Consider the following 17,883-nt stretch of genomic DNA (forward strand, 5'->3'; position numbering starts at 1 on the left):
GGAAGCTATATAAATGAGCGACAATAGGAGAAGCCTTTGTAAAGAACAGCTTTCCAAGGCATACATGCCTATGGCAAGGATCAAAGAAGTGCCCCAAGAAGGCAACCATGGTAGAACCAGTGGCAGATTTGGAATCAAACCTGAGAGTATTATCAACTTTTAGGTCTCATTAATTAACAACCCTTGGAGATGACTGGGTAGTTGAGGGCAGCATGGAAGCTGGTCTAGAAAGTTGGGGCTTTATAATATAGCATGAAGTGATCATATTTTCTCTTTGCATCAGTTCCATACATACACAAAGATGGAGATAAAAGCATTGAGGCTGCACTTGGAATATACATCTGTTATTTTATGTATTCAGCACTCTACTTTTCTGGAAACTGTCACTAACTCTCCTGTATTTACATGGTTTCTGCTGGAGCTGCCATGTTTATTCATTCAGTTATTCAACAACTATTTATTGAGTGCTATGTGTGACACTCTTCCAGGCCCTGGAGACATAGCCATGAATAAAATATACAAAAAATTCCTCATCTGGAGCTTACGTTCTGATGGAGGAAATAAGACATTAAACGAAATAAGTAAATATTTGGTATGTCACATAAAACGTGCTATGGAGAAAAATCAAGCAGGAAAGTGAAAAAAGATGAAGGGACAAAGTGAGAGGAGCACTATGTTCTGTAGTTGGCCAAGACAGACTTCATCCAGGATATTTTTGGAGTTAGATCAAAACAGGATGGTTTAAACCCAGACTGTGGAATGAGGAGTAGAAAAAAAAAATCCTGTTAGATGCAAAAGAGAAGCACGAAGACACAATAGAGTAGCAGAAAAAGAGGATGTGGGTGGAGAGAGAGGACCTGAGAGAGAACTTTTCAGGTTCTGCCTAACATTCCAGTATACTTCTGATAAATCCTTTTTCTAAAATCCTTCTGATACATTTTAAACTGGATCAGTTACTGTCACTCCAAACCAAAGAATCCTAACTCATAGACATATTAAGTAAGATAACTTCTAAATTCAAGGCTTGATCGATGTGGGAGATGTTGGTTACCTCAGAAAATTAGAGCTCGATGCTTCTGATGCCAAGAGTACAGATTTGATAGCAGAGTAGAATTAATTTTTCTGTTCCCTAGCATTCCAGAAATAAAATGTGCAAGAAATATCAATTTTTCTGGGTTTTTTTCAAGTTTTTATTCATATCTAGTTGGTTAACATATATGGTAAAATTGGTTTCAAGTGTAGAATTTAGTGATTTTTCACTTCCATATGACACCCAGGGCTCTTCCATTTTCTTTTAATCAAATTAACTCTGATTCTGCACTGGCATTGTGGAAAATTCAAATGGAAGCATTATATTTCACCTCTATTTCTGTTCTCCCACCACTCTCTCCACCCTGGAGTCACAAAAGAATTAGGGAAGCTTACTGATGTCTAGACCCTTGGGAAAAGGCTCTCTAATCTCCAAGTCGCTATTGTTCAATCCTGCTTTAAACTTTCTCTTAAAGTCCCTGGCTCTCTGCTTCTCACCAAGAGGAGAGCACAGAAATCTGTGCTGAGGCTAACGGATGCTTTGCTTCACAGCGTGCAGTCCTCCCTTCTGAAGTTGTGGCACCTTCCTGGAAAAAGAAAAATCTTGAAACAGGCTCAAGTATCTGCTCAGGTAATCACAGGACTTGCAAATCATTCACTTTCTCTCACTTTATTCTCAAAACAATTCTATTCTCTTCTGGCCTTCAACACACCCCCATGCATAATATTTTTATTTAGCTTAGGCTTTTAGAATAGACTATAACATTAAGTGACTTCCATTTCCAATTCAGCTTTCCACCTTGCAAAAACTCCCCAAAGATTTTTTTGGCTTTTCTTTTTGTAGTATAATATACATAACATAAAATTTTCCATTGTAACCATTTTTAAGTGTATATTTCTCTGGCATTAAGTACATTTACACTGTTGTGTACCCTAAAGGTTTAATGAGAGTCTGGCGATCTGACTAAAATGGGGAAGGATGAAAATATAGAAATAAATACTATATTTGAAACACTGTTTTTTGGTGTATTTGTTGAATAAATGGGGAAAGTTCCATAATTGGGAATTTTGAGCAGCAAAGAGGCATCATTAGTATAGTAAGCTTTAAGGTGCAAGAGGATGATGAGGAGAAAGGGTGGCTGTAAGGAAACTTGGGGAAACAATGAAGCCAAACTTTATCTGTCCCACAATACTCATAATACCGTTTAATGTATCTGAAACAGAAGTAAAATGAAGACTTTTTCTCCACTCTGCCTTGTGTCAGGATCAGAACAATGTTCCTGAATTTTGATGGGGGTATAAATAACTTCCAGAGAGAAAGTCTCAAATCGAAAGTAAAGTTTAATTTCATGAATTGCAATAATGCCTTTTGATATGTAAGCAATGGGTTACTAAGGGATGCAATCCACAGAAGAGTTAGTATTAAAAATCTTTTAAGTATTAAAAATCTTAAGACTTATTAAGAATTATAGCGGGGGTAGTAGGGGGTGGGGTGTGCAGGAATGCATCAAAATAAGCTCAAGTGATTTCGCATTGGCTTGGCCTAGAAGTTTCTTTTGGGAATTTGAAGAACTCGTATCCATTTATTCATTCTGAAATATTTAGTTAAACGCCTACTATGTGTAAGACGCTGGGGATACAGCAGTGAAGAGGTAGTTTCCTTTCTTTAAAGAGCTTACATTTGGGTGTATTGGAATTCCGAATCGTGAATCCAAGGGCACGATAAACCGAATAAAGCAGTGAACTGAGGGAGCCATGATTCTTCACAAACCGCAGCAAAATCAGTATTTTAAGTTTTCTATTTTTGGAAGCTGAGTGCTCTTTAGTTCTGGAAGGGGGGTGGGCAGGTGGGATGTAAAGAGATTGCCCGCCAAAGATATACACAGACTTCGTGTTTGGGTTCAGCAGTTTAGCACTGGAACTCCAAATTACACCTGCAGCATCGAACTAACCCGACCTAGGAGGCAGATAGGATTCCAGGAGAAAAACTACTCCATCAGAACCCTCAGAAGGTACAGCCATCTCAGCCTACAGCAGAAGGCCATGAACTACAATTCCCACACGCCCTTGCGACAGCCCCTCCCGCCAGCACAACTTCGAAGTATGAGAAAGATGGAGGGACGTCGGGCGCACTCCTGTTGCGTCATTAGAGTGCGACTCCAGATACAAAATAGGTCTGGGCTACTAAAGTATGGCAGCTGCTGAGGCGGCGGTGGTATCGTCGTCATCTTTGGAAACAGACACAGCCCTGGTCCCTGAAACTGCAGGAACAGCCGCAGCAACGGCCGGCGCCTCACCAGCGACGGCTGCAGCCGCGGCCGTCGCGGCCGCTGCCAGAACCGGATCCGAAGCCAGGGTCTCCAAGGCCGCTTTGGCTACTAAGCTGCTGTCCCTGAGCGGCGTGTTCGCCGTGCACAAGCCCAAAGGGCCCACTTCAGCCGAGCTGCTGAATCGGCTGAAGGAGAAGCTGTTAGCAGGTACTGCAGCCCGGGTGGGGACCAGGCTGAGGCGGTCGCCGCGAGAGCGGAAGCCGCGGAGAGCCAATGGGCTTTTTTTGCGCGCTTGTGGCTCGAGAAGTAAAAGGAGGGGAAAGGGAGGATGACCACTGAATTAGCTCTGAACAGAAATCTGGGGCATCTCGGGCTTGGACTTGCCCTGACGTGAACTCCTGTAGCCTAGTTGGCCGTTGTCGTTCTCAAGGGAAGAACAAAAAACAAAACACAAAATCCCCACACTTACACAAATAAACCTCTTCCCTTGGGCAGACAAACTAATATTCTGTAATCTGATCGCCCAGGAGCCTTTTGTTTGGCTCAGGTTGATAAACCCCGCCTGGAGGAAGCACTGGCTCTCTACCCCCAAAGTTGCATTCTTAAAATAGTTTGGAGATACAGATCTTACTCATTTAACCAAGACTTTAATGCAGTGATTTTCACATAGTGGACATAAGAATTATTTAGAGTCCCTTGTACAAATGCAGATTCCCGATCCCTGCCCTCCCAGAGACTGTGATTTTGAGGTTCTGGGGTATTTTTTAGGGAACCATTTTTAAACTGTTCCTCCACGTGATTCTGGTGTTAAGTGGCCTTTGGACCACATTTTGAGGAACACTAAATATAATTTGAGAGCATTCTTTTTTGTTTGTTTCTTCATGTACACTGGGAGAGTATTAGAAAAGCCTGGAGGATCCCTCAGTTCGTCAGCCCAGTAGATTATTTCGCACAGTGGCATCAAGGAACCTTAGATTTATTGGTCACCTACAATAGCCAGATCTAGCCTATAGGGATGGGAAGATGAAAGATCCTGTCTTTTCTCTTAACTGAGCTCATAGCATAGAAATTTCTGCAGACTTTGGTGATAAAACTATTTGCTACATATTCAGGGCTCTCCTGAATTTGGCCCTGGTCTGTCTTTCCATTAAAAAACAGTCCAGGAACTTTTCTTCTCCACCTCCCCCTCCTCCTTCTTCTTTTTAAGATTTATTTATTTTATTTTATTTTTTTTTTAAAGATTTTTATTTATTTATTTGAGACAGAGAGAATGAGAGAGAGAGAGCACATGAGAGGGGGGAGGGTCAGAGGGAGAAGCAGACTCCCCGCCGAGCAGGGAGCCCGATGCGGGACTCGATCCAGGGACTCCAGGATCATGACCTGAGCCGAAGGCAGTCGCTTAACCAACTGAGCCACCCAGGCGCCCAAGATTTATTTATTTTAGAGTGAGAGAGAGAGAGAGTACAAGCAGGGGGAAGAGGCAGAAGGAGAGGGAGAGACTCTCAAGCAGACTACCCCCGCTGAGCATGGCTTTCTTCTAGAAGCCTCTCACTCAGATGCAGATATTCTCATTACTCCATTTCTATGTTGCTTTGACTGGTCTAGTCTATATTTTATGTTAGCTAGACCAGGCTACCTGGGAAGGTTCTAAAAGATACGAATTTCAAGGCAGCACATTCTGATGCCAGCCAGGTTTGACACCCACTGATTTATGCCACTGTTAATGGTCATAGCCTCTATTAACAATTCTGGCCTTTCCCTTTATTGATTCATGCTATACTAAAATCCTTGCTCTTCTTTGTCTATCTGAATCCTTCAAGGCCCAAAACATCAGAATTTTATAGCCAGAAAAGGCCTTAAGAGATACTCTTCCATAAATGTTACCAATAGGATGAACCAAATTCCAATATAGTAGAGGTGGTATGTCTTCGAACTTGAAAGAGGTAAATTTGGACACAAAGGGAAGAAGCAGGTTTGTGGGCCTTCGTACTCCAAGGAGTGTCAAGTTGAAAAATACAGAGAGTTCTCCAAAAGTTTTCTATAAATTTATAGATGAGAGGTCCATAATGAATTACCAGTGAAGGGTGAAAGGTTTGAAGCCTGGGCCTGTCCTTATGGTTGCATTCTTTTTTTTTTTTTTCTTTAATTATTTTTATTATTTTTTTTTAAATTTTTTATTGTTATGTTAATCCCCATACATTACATCATTAGTTTTAGATATAGTGTTCCATGATTCATTGTTTGTGCATAACACCCAGTGCTCCATGCAGAACGTGCCCTCCTCAATATATGGTTGCATTCTTAAAAATGGTTTGGAGAAAGCAGGCCCTTCCACGCACGGTGATATAATCAGAGAGTGGCATGAGGACTGTGTTCCAGACAGATGGTTTTCTGTAATTACGTGGTCAGGCCAGGCAACACAGCACATCCTTTTGGCCATCTATTCTGGCTTCTCCATTATTGCTCTGCTTCCTTTCTCTTCTTTTCTGTGTCCTCTCTTTTCATTTCTTTTGCTCTATTTTTTATCTTCTCCATGTCAGTGGTTATAAGGGAAGTTTGATGGGTTTGGGAGTTGTAGATCAATACAGCTGTTCTTTCCTTTCTCATTTGAAGTTCAGTAGCCAATATTCTGTCAATGTATTGATATATATAACAATAATAATGATAGTAATAACAATAACTTATTGAGTGCCATGTAGTTTCCAAAGCACTTTCAGATAACATTATTTCAATTTATCTTTACAATGGGAAAATGAGATGGCCCAGGTTGGCATTTTCTTTTTTTAAATCTAAATGCTTCAGAGTTTAAGAGGCAACTTAACTGTTACCTACTTCCCACATAACCTTTTGTTAAGATTAACTTCTTGAAGGAATTGAGGGTTTTGATTTGGAGAGAAGGGCAACAAAAATAGATAATTTGGGAAATTAGTGTTCTTAGAGGTAGCCTTTTGAAAGGTATGCTGGACATTAGGTAGCTGGGGGTACCAGCAAAGAATACCAGGAAACAAGAGAGAATTAGAAATTAAATCAAGAACTTTTAAAACTAGCTGCCTATATAAAAACTAACTTCTTTTCATCATTCTCTAACAGCCCACTACTCCTGGGAATTTACTAGGTTTTTCAGGGTTAGCCTGGATATTTGCTCACGTTTAAAAAAAAATTTTTTTCCCCTTAGAAAATGAATTCTACTTTCTACACAACTAATTTTGGAATACTGTTTCTTTGTAGTTTAGGGAGTATCTGTATATTTTTAAGTCTGTTCTTTGCTAATAATGTTATCTTAATCTGTTAAGTTTGTACAGTCCTTTTTGTTTTGAGTACTCCATCCACCCTCCCCCCACCTTTATGTAGATCTTACTTCATTTGTCTTGCTAATTGCCATTTTCATCCAATTACTCTCATAGAAGCTGGAATGCCTTCTCCAGAATGGACCAAAAGGAAAAAGCAGACTTTGAAAATTGGACATGGAGGGACGCTAGACAGTGCAGCCCGAGGAGTTCTGGGTAAGAGATATGAATGGAAGTTTGATGTAACTACCACATATTATAGAAAGAAATACTGATTGAGAGCAGATAAAGCCATGCCATTTTCAGTCTTTTGGAGTATTTCAGATCTACTGGATTTATAACGCCATCTTCAAAAGAAGCCCTTAAATGGTACGAGGTATACAAAGCTGTTAGAAATAGCCACTTTTTTGTGTGGATGGGGCTTTGAGACAGGATTTGTATCTGTGAAGAAAAGAGTTAACGTAGCAGGCCTGAAATTGCTATGTTTAGAAAGGCCTGCTTGCAAGGCTCGCCCTTGGCAGGTATCTGGGGGAACTTGGATTTGAGAATGTTCCCACCCTTCCATATCTGATAAGGGTGGTTTGCTGTGCCTCATCTGTTGGTGTGAACAGTGTGGTGTATGCTGAACACCTGCTTTCCTTTTGGAGTCTGGAATTTTGTCCTACCACTTGGGCAGGTGTGTCTGGGTAACCATCCTCACCCCCCCTCCCCCAATTAAGAACTTTGGGCACCGAGTTTCTAATAGGCTTCCCTGAGTAGGAACATTGCACATGCTTTTTACATGTTGGAGAAAGGAGCATGCTCTAGTGTCCCCTGTCATAGGAGGAAGAGAGAATAAGGAAACCTATGTGTGGATTTCTCCAGTGTCTTTTTACCTTTATGATCCTACTATGTAATGTTACTATGTCACTGTAGTGAGTCTTAGCCATGTATGAATCTTCCAACGTGGAGTGTCGTGTTGGGGATTCCTGACAAAGTGTTTGGCTCTCTTTTTTTTTTTCTTTTTTTTTGCCTGTCTCAGATTTCATTTCTGAGATCAGCTCTTTTGAGAAAGTGAGCCTTATGGTTCCTGAGAGGAAGTCACACTTTCTCTTGGAGGTACAGTGAGCATTATTGCTTGTGGAGGTGGATTGGTATAATTGACTGACAGGAGAAAAATCACTTATCCCTTTTTATTCTTTTTTTTTTTTTTTTTTATGCCTCTGGTAGAGGTTCTAAAGTTTACAGACTGCTAAAGTATGTATCCACATACTTTACAAATGTTTTAGATGTTTAAATTGTTTTACAAACTTTTTGTATAATTCTGTCCATAGTCACAGAAATACATATGTTGGGATTTGTGTCCCCGTATCCTAGAAACATAGTTCTGTAGGACAATACTTACTTTTTTACGTGGTCTGGTGTTTTGTACTTTATTCTATTTCATTTTTTTTTAAGTGTTGATAATCCACTAATGATTTTTGTCATGCATTAATGGGTTGTGATTCACGGTTTATAAAATACTGTGCTACAGTGTCCAGTCCATTTTATTAGAGCTAAAAAATTAGTTACAAAGAACAAACCTGATCTAAGCTGTCCAAAGGAAATGAATGATTATTTAGAAGAAAAGGATAAAGTTGGTGAAGAAAATTCTATTTTTCAAGAAAGTTAGAAACAATGTATGATTGTGCACTTTCAAAAATTAGTTTTTAATTCATTTGGAAAAATAGCTTTACTGAGGGTTTAAATAGATTTATTATTATTATTTTTTAAGATTTTTATTTTTTTTTATTTATTTGAGAGAGAGAGAGAGCATAAGAGGGGGTGGGGTCAGAGGGAGAAGTAGACTCCCTGCTGAGCAGGGAGCCCGACCCGGGACTCCGGGATCATGACCTGAGCTGAAGGCAGTCGCTTAACCAACTGAGCCACCTAGGTGCCGGAGGGTTTAAATAGATTTAAAAAAACACACGGAAATCCATTTTCCTGAGTTAGAGAACTTGAATAGGCAAATTCTGACCACTTAAAGTTACTGTTTCTTACCGTAACTAATGATAATCATTTAATGAGCAGCGTACTATGTGTGAAGTCTTCAGCTTAGGGCATACATAAATTATATACTTTAATCCTCTTGTAAACCTATAAGGTAGGTGTTATTATTCCTCATTTTACAGAAGAAGAAATGAAGACCCCGAGAGAGAGTGCACTGTCATGGTTTGTGGCAGAGTCAGAATTTTGAGCCAGATCTGCTCAGTTCCAGAGCTTCTGCCCTAACCTGGTATGGCAAATACTTGGGCCTCCTGCCTTCCTGCCACGCCCATTGCAGGGTTACCTAGCAGTCATAGCATTCTTTGTGACTGGTCCTGAAAGTGGCTTCACAGTTTTTATTAGTTCAGTGCTCCTGGAGTTGAAGCCTATTCGTTGTAACCATTCTGTTCTACTGTTTTCCATGGCACAGCACCAAGAATATGAGAAGAGATAGGATAAGGTCTGCTGTTTATTTATGAATAGACGAATTGTATTCATTTCTGGTGGTTTTTACTCACTGGTATGCAGAAAATAGTGATATTCAAGGCAGTGAATAAATAAGTTTATTTTTTACCCTAAAGCTAAGGGATCTTGTTGAAATTTCCATTTTAGTATTATGAAAGGCTGGCATTTGGCTAAGATTTGTATGAGTGGAAGAAATTGCATTGGAAATAATTTCCTATTTGGAGGCTTAATTTATATTTGATCACCCAGGAACTTTTATGATGATATAATCTGTGCATATGTCACATTTATTAATTTGTTTTCTAATACCTATAGTTCCCAAGGAGGAATAAGGTAAAAAAAAATGTAGGTATTTAGTCACAGAATAAAGGGTATTCATTGTTTAAATTAGTAATTCTGGAGACTTAGAAGTTGATTTTTGTTGTATGGTGGAATAAACACTGGGTTCTAATCATCATGAGTTTGTGAACCTAGCAGCTTTACTAAGTACACACAGCCTGGGAAAAATCTATACCCTCTCTGAATTCCATTTGTTTATCTCTTGAAAGGGGTAAGTAACATCTACCATAACTTTCAGTAGATTTATTGAAATATCAAACGAAATATCTATAACCTACAGATGTATGCTATACTCTGTCAAGTGCTTTATAGAGGTCTTTTTTTTTTTTTTAAACAAAACTGGACCTGTATGAAAAAATATACTTTTACTTTCAACATGTAGACTGTTTTTGCTGGGACTTTTTTCCTTTGTAATATTAATGGTACAGATTTAAGAATTTAGTTGACAATTTAAGATGTAATCTGAAATTTGGGTTTATAATTCTATTAACCTATATTATATATAATATATATGACATATAATTCTATAAAGAGGGCTTGTAAGATTCTTAAAAATCCTATGGTAAGTAGGATAATGGCCCCCTAAATATGCCTGTGTCATAACCTCCAGAAGCTATGAAGGTTCTATCACAATCTATGTTAGGTTCTATCACAAGAAGAAATTAAGGTTGCTAATGAGCTGCCTTTAAGATAAAGAGATTATCTTGGAATATCCAGGTAGACCCAGTGTAATCACAAGGGTCTTTAAAAGTGGAAGAGAGAGATGTGGCATTGGAAGCAGTGGTTGGAGTGTTGTGATTGCCAGCTTTGAATGAGGGAGTCACTGAGCCGAGGAATGTCAGCAGCCTCTAGAAGCTAGAAAAGGCAAGCAACCTCCCATAGAAAGACTCTAGAGAGATTCTTCCATAGGGCCTTTAGAAAAGACTGCAGCCATGTAGACACCCTGATCTTTAGCTTAGTAAAACTAATTTCAGACTTCTGATCTCCAGAACTGTAAGATAATGTTTGTTGTTTTAAACTACTAAGTTGGTAATTTGTTACAGCAGCAATAGGAAACGAATACACCCATTTATTATAAATCACCTGAAATGGAATCTCAGTTTCTGTCACTTCAAAAATTATTATTTTGGGGGGCGCCTGGGTGGCTCAGTAGATTAAGTGTCTGCCTTCAGCTCAGGTCATGATCCCAGGGTCCTGGGAACAAGTCCCACGGCGGGCTCCTTGCTCAGCGGGGAGCCTGCTTCTCCCTCTGCCTGCCACTCACCCTGCCTCTGCTCTCTCTCTCTGACAAATAAATAAATAAAATCTTCAAAAAAATTTTTTTAACTTTAGAGGTTATAAAATTACTGAAAAATTTTAGAAAATATAAAAAACAATAAAGTTAAAAATGATCTATTTTCCACCTTCAGCAGTAGTCACTGACATTTTTGCTATATTTTCTCCTAGCTTTATATCTCTGCAAAATTTTTAAAGTAAGCTGTTTTATTGTATGTACATTTGTATTCTTTTTTTTTTTTTACTTAACATCATAACATAATCATTTTTATGTTAAAGAACTCTTGGTAAACATTTTTCTTTTTTTAACTTTATTGAAGAATAATTGACAAATATAATTGTGTATATTTAAAGTATTGAAATCATATCAGGTATATTCTCCACCACAGTAGTATGAAACTAAGAAATCAATTACAGTAGGAAAGCTAGAAAACTCACAAATATGTAGAAGTTAACACACTTTGAACAGCCAATGGGAAAGGGAAAATCAGAGAATGTCTTGAAACAAGGGAAAATAGAAACACAACATACCAAAACTTATGGGATGCAGGAAAAGCAGTTCCAAGAGGGAAATAAACATTATTTTTAAGGGTGACATAATGTTCTGTCCTATCAATTGTATCAAATACAATTATTTAACCATTTCCCTATTTGAGATCATTGATCTTAGCAGAGTTTTGTTAGTAGGACTGATTTTGTGAGGAACATCTTTATGAATAAAACTCTTTTTGGTTTTGGATTATTAAGATAGATTTCTAGAAGTGGAAAGAGACAGGTCTTTTAAGATGGTTGCAAGGGTGTTAGAGAATTAGGTAAATGGCAATAGAAACTTCCAACTGCAAAAGCTTTGGAATTACGTGTGTCATATCCTTGCCTGTTCTGAAGTGGCTTTCATCATTTAAAAAAGTCTATCTTTATGATTTGAGAATAGAATACTGGGACATTTGGATAGGTTTGGAGATAGTGGGTTTTTTTACAGGGAGACATTTGAGCACAGAAAATTTGGGAGATGGAGAAAGAAAGTAGTCACTGTGAGAGTGCTTGGCAAACCCTGTTATTCATTCATTCTCCCAATTCTTCCCACTTTTCAAACTGTTGTGTCTCTGTTCATGCCTTTCTTTTCAGACAAACTGCTCATCTCTGTCTTCTTTAGTATTAGAAATCCTACTGACCTTTCCAGATTTGGCTGAAATGCTCTCTCCTACATGGGTAGCCTGTCCACCTTTGCTCTTTTATGTTGCTAGTGTAAAATTTCATTCTATTCTAACATTAACTCACTAAGGGCTGAAACCAGGTCTTACTTATTTCTGTGCCTGTGTAATAAGTACTCAATAAAATGTTCAATGATTGAATGAGAAAAAGCTGAGTAAAAATTCTGTCTAGTAAACTGTCCCTTGAATGAAAAGCCACTGGTTGGTTGGGCCTCAACTCCAGATAATCTTTCTACATACCACTTTTGTAGTAGTCTTCCTAGAATTCCGCTTTCACTGATCACCTAACTTCAGTGGGCCTTGGTTTTCTTGGATATAAAATGAGAAGATTAAGCTGGATAACTTTAAAATGCCTTCTTGTTTCAAATTCTATCATTCTGGATCACTGACCTAGCAGTGAAATCAGTGTTTCAACCATGATAAAGTCAAACATGTCAGCCTCTTCTAAGACACCTGCACTCTGGTTGATAAACCCACTGTGCTCATTCTTGCATCTGAGTATTTGTGCAGTTTGTTCCTTTTTTAGAACATGCTTCTCTCTTCTCTGTATGTTCAAATTCTAAACATCCTTTAAGGCCTATCTCAAGCTCTGTTTGAAATGCTTGAATGAGCATTATCTGGCCTCTAGCAATTTAGAGTACTCCCTTCTTTGACCTCCTACAGCAATTATTCTGTGTTCATTTTGACTCTTACCCATATACTGTCTTATTGCTATTTAGCATTACTCACTCATTAATTCATGCACCATTTTTTTGAGCACTTGCCATTTCCCTTATCTGTATTTTATTTTCCCCATGAGGTTATAAACTCTTTCAAAGTCAGGAAATGTTCTGTTCATTAAAAGTATTGTTCCTGGGACTGTGTACATAGTAGCTGTTCCAGAAATATTGACTGGGGATTCTTGAATGGAACAAAATTGCGTTGAATCTTTGTTATTATTATATAAAGTTTTTTTCCTGGACAGTAGCAGCTATCATTTGAAAAGTATGTTGCTCATCCTAGGATACTAAAGGCAGACAGTTGTTTTTATCTTAGTCTTTGAACTAATATGACTCTATCATAGAAGCTTAGGGGGGGTTTGGGATGACTTAATGTGGGGGTTGAGATTTTGAGCTGGGTTTCGAAGAATGGATTTTGAACACTAGAGAGTTGGTACTATAGGCATTGGGCCCCTATTGAGGATTGTGGGGCTTTGTAGTGTGCTGTGCAGGTAATCAGAAATGGTTATAAAATGGTATGAATCGAAAGGGAAAGGGATCGAATGTAGAACAGTCAGGTTAGTAGTGGTTTAGGCTAATTTAGGCTTATGGCAGTGGGAAGAAAGCCTAGATGAGTAAGGTGGCAGAAGGATAAAAAGGAAGGGGGTCTACTGTTAGACTGGTCTGAATTTTGACTCCACCATATACTAGTTGTTAGATGCTGGGCAAAGTTCTTAGTCTCTCTCTGTCTCAGTTTCCTCATCTATAAAATAGGGATAATTGTATTATTTTTTAGGGTTGTTATAAGGATTAAATGAGCTAATGAATGGAAAGCATTTAGAGTGGAATTTGATACATGGTAAACTCAATGAATGATATCTGCTATAAATATTCATGATAATTCTTTTAGCTGGTCAGTCATTTCTTCTTGTTTTTTCTTGTAATTCTGAATTGTGGTGTTTATACTGTGTTCTTTTACGAAATCGTATCCATTGATGAGAAATACTTCAATTCTTATAAAAATTTGCTTTCTGTTAAGTGAAGAAATGATTGTAAACTCTCATTCTCGTCTGGTGAAATGTATTGTCATAAGGATAAAAAATGTTTGAAGTTGAAGAGATAGGCGGGGCATTGTTGTACTTAATATGTGGTGTATGTGAACATACGTTCTCCAAGCTCTCATTTTACCTTGTATTCTTCTTTGTGTTTGGTTGATCTGTTATGCTTCTGTTTTCTTGATTGTATACTGCTGGACACTAATCATTTTTAAATGGTTCATTAGTTATGATGATGGTTTTTGTTTTGTTTGATAATGAACTTTATCAAAAGGCTTTATCATACTGTGGTTAAATTGTACCGTGTATTTTTCACTTATCCATATATAAAATTCCAGTTAGTCCTCTGAGATTGTTCTAGAACTTTTCATTATGTAATTGTCTGGGTTGAGGTTTCTCTCATGTTTAACACTTTGAGAGAAAAAAAAAAAGAAGTGTCCCTCCCATCCTCTCTTCAGAATTTCTAAGTTGCATGACAAGTTCAACTGATTGGAGTAATAGGAACCCTCTAGTTATGCTAAATATATGTTCTTTCCAACTTTATGTTACTTGTGCCAGGAAATTATGACCAAAATATATAGATATTTCAAAAATCTAGTTTTCATAATAGAGTGTCATAATATTTCTTTCTTTGATTTATAGTGGTTGGAATTGGAAGGGGAACAAAAATGTTGACCAGTATGTTGTCAGGGTCCAAGGTAAGAACACTGGAATACTTTTCTTTTTCTTTTCTCTTGAATGTTTTTCTTAGTGACCTATGTTCTGGATTTTAATCAATTAAAAAATTGTGTACATTGCACTTACAGGTGTTATTCCTGAGTATTAACTGCATTTGTCCTGATAGCTGAGATTCAAAATATTGAGACTATAAATTGGAAATGCTTCAACAAATTGATTTATAGAAGCAAAAACTCTGCAGTGCTTATCATTTTAAAAATCATATTGTCTTTTTATGTATTTCTTAGATGAACTAGAACTTACAGATCATAAATTCTATTGGCAGATTTTTTTAAACCTTGGAATTTTTATAGAAACAATGCCATTAAAAAAAAAAAAGAAACAATACCATTTTATAACCCATACACTTTTCAGCAAAAAGACCTGCTATGTTCACTGGTTACAAAATGTTTACTAAAGACAAGTGAGGCTTCTTTAGGGATGATAAGTTACGTCATTCATCTGTGAGAGTAACCTTGGCTGAGTCAAAAAGCACTTTTTAAGGCACTTGAGGAGAGAGAGGAAGGTTTATGCAGGGGCAGGGAGAGCTGTGGATAGCTTCAGGCAGTCAGTGAGAACCCTCCTGCAAAACAGCAGGGTAGAAGGAGCATTGAAACAGAGGTCAGTGTGTCAAAGGGGTTAACCTCTGTGGGCCTGTCAGTTTTTCCTTAGGAAGAATGATTCGATCCCCTCTAGGATCTCTTGCAGCTCTAAGAGAGACAATCATATCTGAATTCTAATTGGCAGTGAGGTGCTGGTTATAGTATTTGTGGCTAGGGACCAGTGAAAATGACTACACAGGAGGTAGAGAAGGATTTCAGCAAGTTCCTGGACTAACTTTATTTATTTATTTAATGTTATGTTATGTTATGTTAATCACCATACATTACATAATTAGTTTGTTTTTTTTTTTTTAAAGATTTTATTTATTTATTTGACACAGAGAGACACAGCAAGAGGGGGAACACAAGCAGGGGGAGTGGGAGAAGGAGAAGCAGGCTTCCCACGGAGCAGGGAGCCCGATGCGGGGCTCGATCCCAGGACCCTGGGACCATGACCTGAGCCGAAGGCAGATGCCTAACGACTGAGCCACCCAGGCGCCCCACATCATTAGTTTTTGATGTAGTGTTCCATGATTCATTGTTTGCGTATAACACCCAGTGCTCCATGCAGAACGTGCCCTCTTTAATCCCATCACCAGGCTAACCCATCCCCCCACCCCCCTCCGCTCTAGAACCCTCAGTTTGTTTCTCAGAGTCCATCGTCTCTCATGGTTCGTCTCCCCCTCCGATTTCCCCCCCTTCATTTTACCCTTTCTACTATCTTCTTTTTTTTTTTAACATATAATGTCTTACTTGTTTCAGAGGTACAGGTCTGTGATTCAACAGTCTTATACAATTCACAGCACTCACCATAGCACATACCCTCCCCAATGTCTATCACCCAGCCACCCCATCCCTCCCACCCCCCACCACTCCAGCAACCCTCAGTTTGTTTCCTGAGATTGAGAATTCCTCATATCAGTGAGGTCATATGATACATGTTTTTCTCTGATTGACTTATTTCGCTCAGCGTAATTAAAACCCTTCCTCTAAGTGGGATATGAATAGTTGGTCAAGTGAACTTGTCTAAATTGTTTCTTAAAATGTATATATGGTCAAAGACCATTTAAAAAAAACTTCCAGCTTATTGCAGACTAATGACTTCTGTAAAATATAATTTAAATGCTATGGCAACATCAGATTGCTAACAAGTTTCTAAACACCCTCATTTTCTGAGCTTATCTCATCACGGGTGCTGGCTCATGGAGCACACTTTGAGTGGCAATGGTCTGAGTACACTTTTCTTAAAATAAAAAGCCCCCGAGAACATACTGTCTTTGACATCCCATTTTAGTTATCAATTGGAATAGAAACCTGTATCTTTCAGTTGGAAAGGATCTTAATACCTTAGATAAATGGAAAAATTTCAGTGTGTCTTGCTGTGTAATCTTTAAAATGTGGGTGTTGAAAAATCACAGAATACAAGAATTGTGTTAGAATGGCAGGGTTGGACGTGTTTTGCTAAATTTGTACATTGTGCTTAAGTACTTACACATGGAGTTTAGAGTTTTTCTTTGATACAGGGTTTTGCCATTTGCTTAATATTTGTTTCTTCTTAATATTTGTTACTTCTTCCAAAGTATAGACAGTGGTTACATTGATGCAGAATTATGGATGATTTTTATTTTCTTTCTTCACATTATTTAGTATTTTCTAAAATCTTGACAATGAACAAATCACTCTTATAATAATAACCAACAAGATATGTTTGCATTAAGGATTTGTTCTTTTACTCCAAGATGAAAGATGTGACATTCATTGGAATATTCATTATTCACCTCTCCCCTCCTCCCAAAACCACAAATACACCACTCTATTGAAAGGTTTTACATATAAATTCCAGGCATATTTCCAGAAGTATGACCGGAAATGTAAATACATCATTGGCTGTAGTTTAAGCTTTATTTATCACGAACCATTTTGGTATTCAGCTCGGAAAGCTGAATGTCATACAGTGAAATCACTGATCCTCGGATGACTGTATCCTAAATAGAAAATCCCAGGTGCATCTTATTACAGAAACCTAGTTCTTGGATGCTTCACATTTCAAAAATAGGCATTTTTGTCTTGTTAGCCATTTGTTTTTTTTACACTTTTAATTTTAGATTATGTATCTTTAAAAAATTAAGTCATTTAAATTTAACTGTGGAATATTACATTTTTATCAAAAGTAGTTAAAAATTGTTAATGAATTTTTAAAAATAGATTTTGTCTTTAGCACTGGAAGGAATCTTAGAGACTGCTTCCAAAAATTTTTTGACCAAGACCCCTAGTAAGAAATTAATTTTACATTGTGACCCTATATACACATACACATACAAAAACCAAAAATTTCAGGGGCGCCTGAGTGGTTCAGTTGGTTAAGCTTTTGGCTCAGGTCACGATCTCAGGGTCCTGGGATTGAGCCCTGGGTTGGACTCCCTGCTCAGCGGGGAGCCTGCTTCTCCCTCTCCCTCTGCCCCTCCCCAGTTTGTGCGGGCGCTTGGTCTCTCTCTCTCTCTCTCTCTCAAATAAATAAATAAAATCTTAAAAAAAACAAAAAGCAGGGGCACCTGGGTGGCTCAGTCGGCTGGGCGGCTGCCTTCGGCTCAGGTCATGATCCCGGGGTCCTGGGATCGAGCCCCGCATCGGGCTCCCTGCTCAGCGGGAAGCCTGCTTCTCCCTCTCCCACTCCCCCTGCTTGTGTTCCCTCTCTCGCTGTCTCTCTCTATGTGTCAAATAAATAATAAAAAAAAAAAACAAAAAAAAAAAACAAAAAAACAAAAAGCAAAAATTTTATCAAAGAGCCTTAACCCTATGTACAATGTACTCTTGATATTTTTCCTTCTACTTCATGAAAAAAAATTGGTGCCTGCAGCCTCCAAACTAGGCACGGACCTACCAGACCTACCATTGGACCTAATGTTTACTCCTTCTCCACTTTCTACTTTT

At 38.2% G+C, this 17,883-nt stretch overlaps 1 protein-coding gene across 1 annotated transcript in view; it reads left to right on the top strand.

Moving 5' to 3' along the window:
* Window positions 1–3,174: 3,174 nt before the first annotated feature.
* TRUB1 (TruB pseudouridine synthase family member 1) overlaps window positions 3,175–17,883 on the top strand; it is a 38,506-nt gene continuing 23,797 nt past the window's right edge. The window contains exons 1-3 of the mRNA XM_032423348.1: window positions 3,175–3,506; window positions 6,704–6,802; window positions 14,276–14,331. Of these exons, the coding sequence (XP_032279239.1) occupies window positions 3,221–3,506; window positions 6,704–6,802; window positions 14,276–14,331 (441 nt within the window). The 5' untranslated portion in view covers window positions 3,175–3,220. The remainder of the gene's footprint in view (window positions 3,507–6,703; window positions 6,803–14,275; window positions 14,332–17,883) is intronic.

Source organism: Phoca vitulina, unplaced genomic scaffold, assembly GCF_004348235.1.
Source record: "Phoca vitulina isolate PV1807 unplaced genomic scaffold, GSC_HSeal_1.0 scaffold28, whole genome shotgun sequence".
Classification (NCBI taxonomy): Eukaryota; Metazoa; Chordata; class Mammalia; order Carnivora; family Phocidae; genus Phoca; species Phoca vitulina.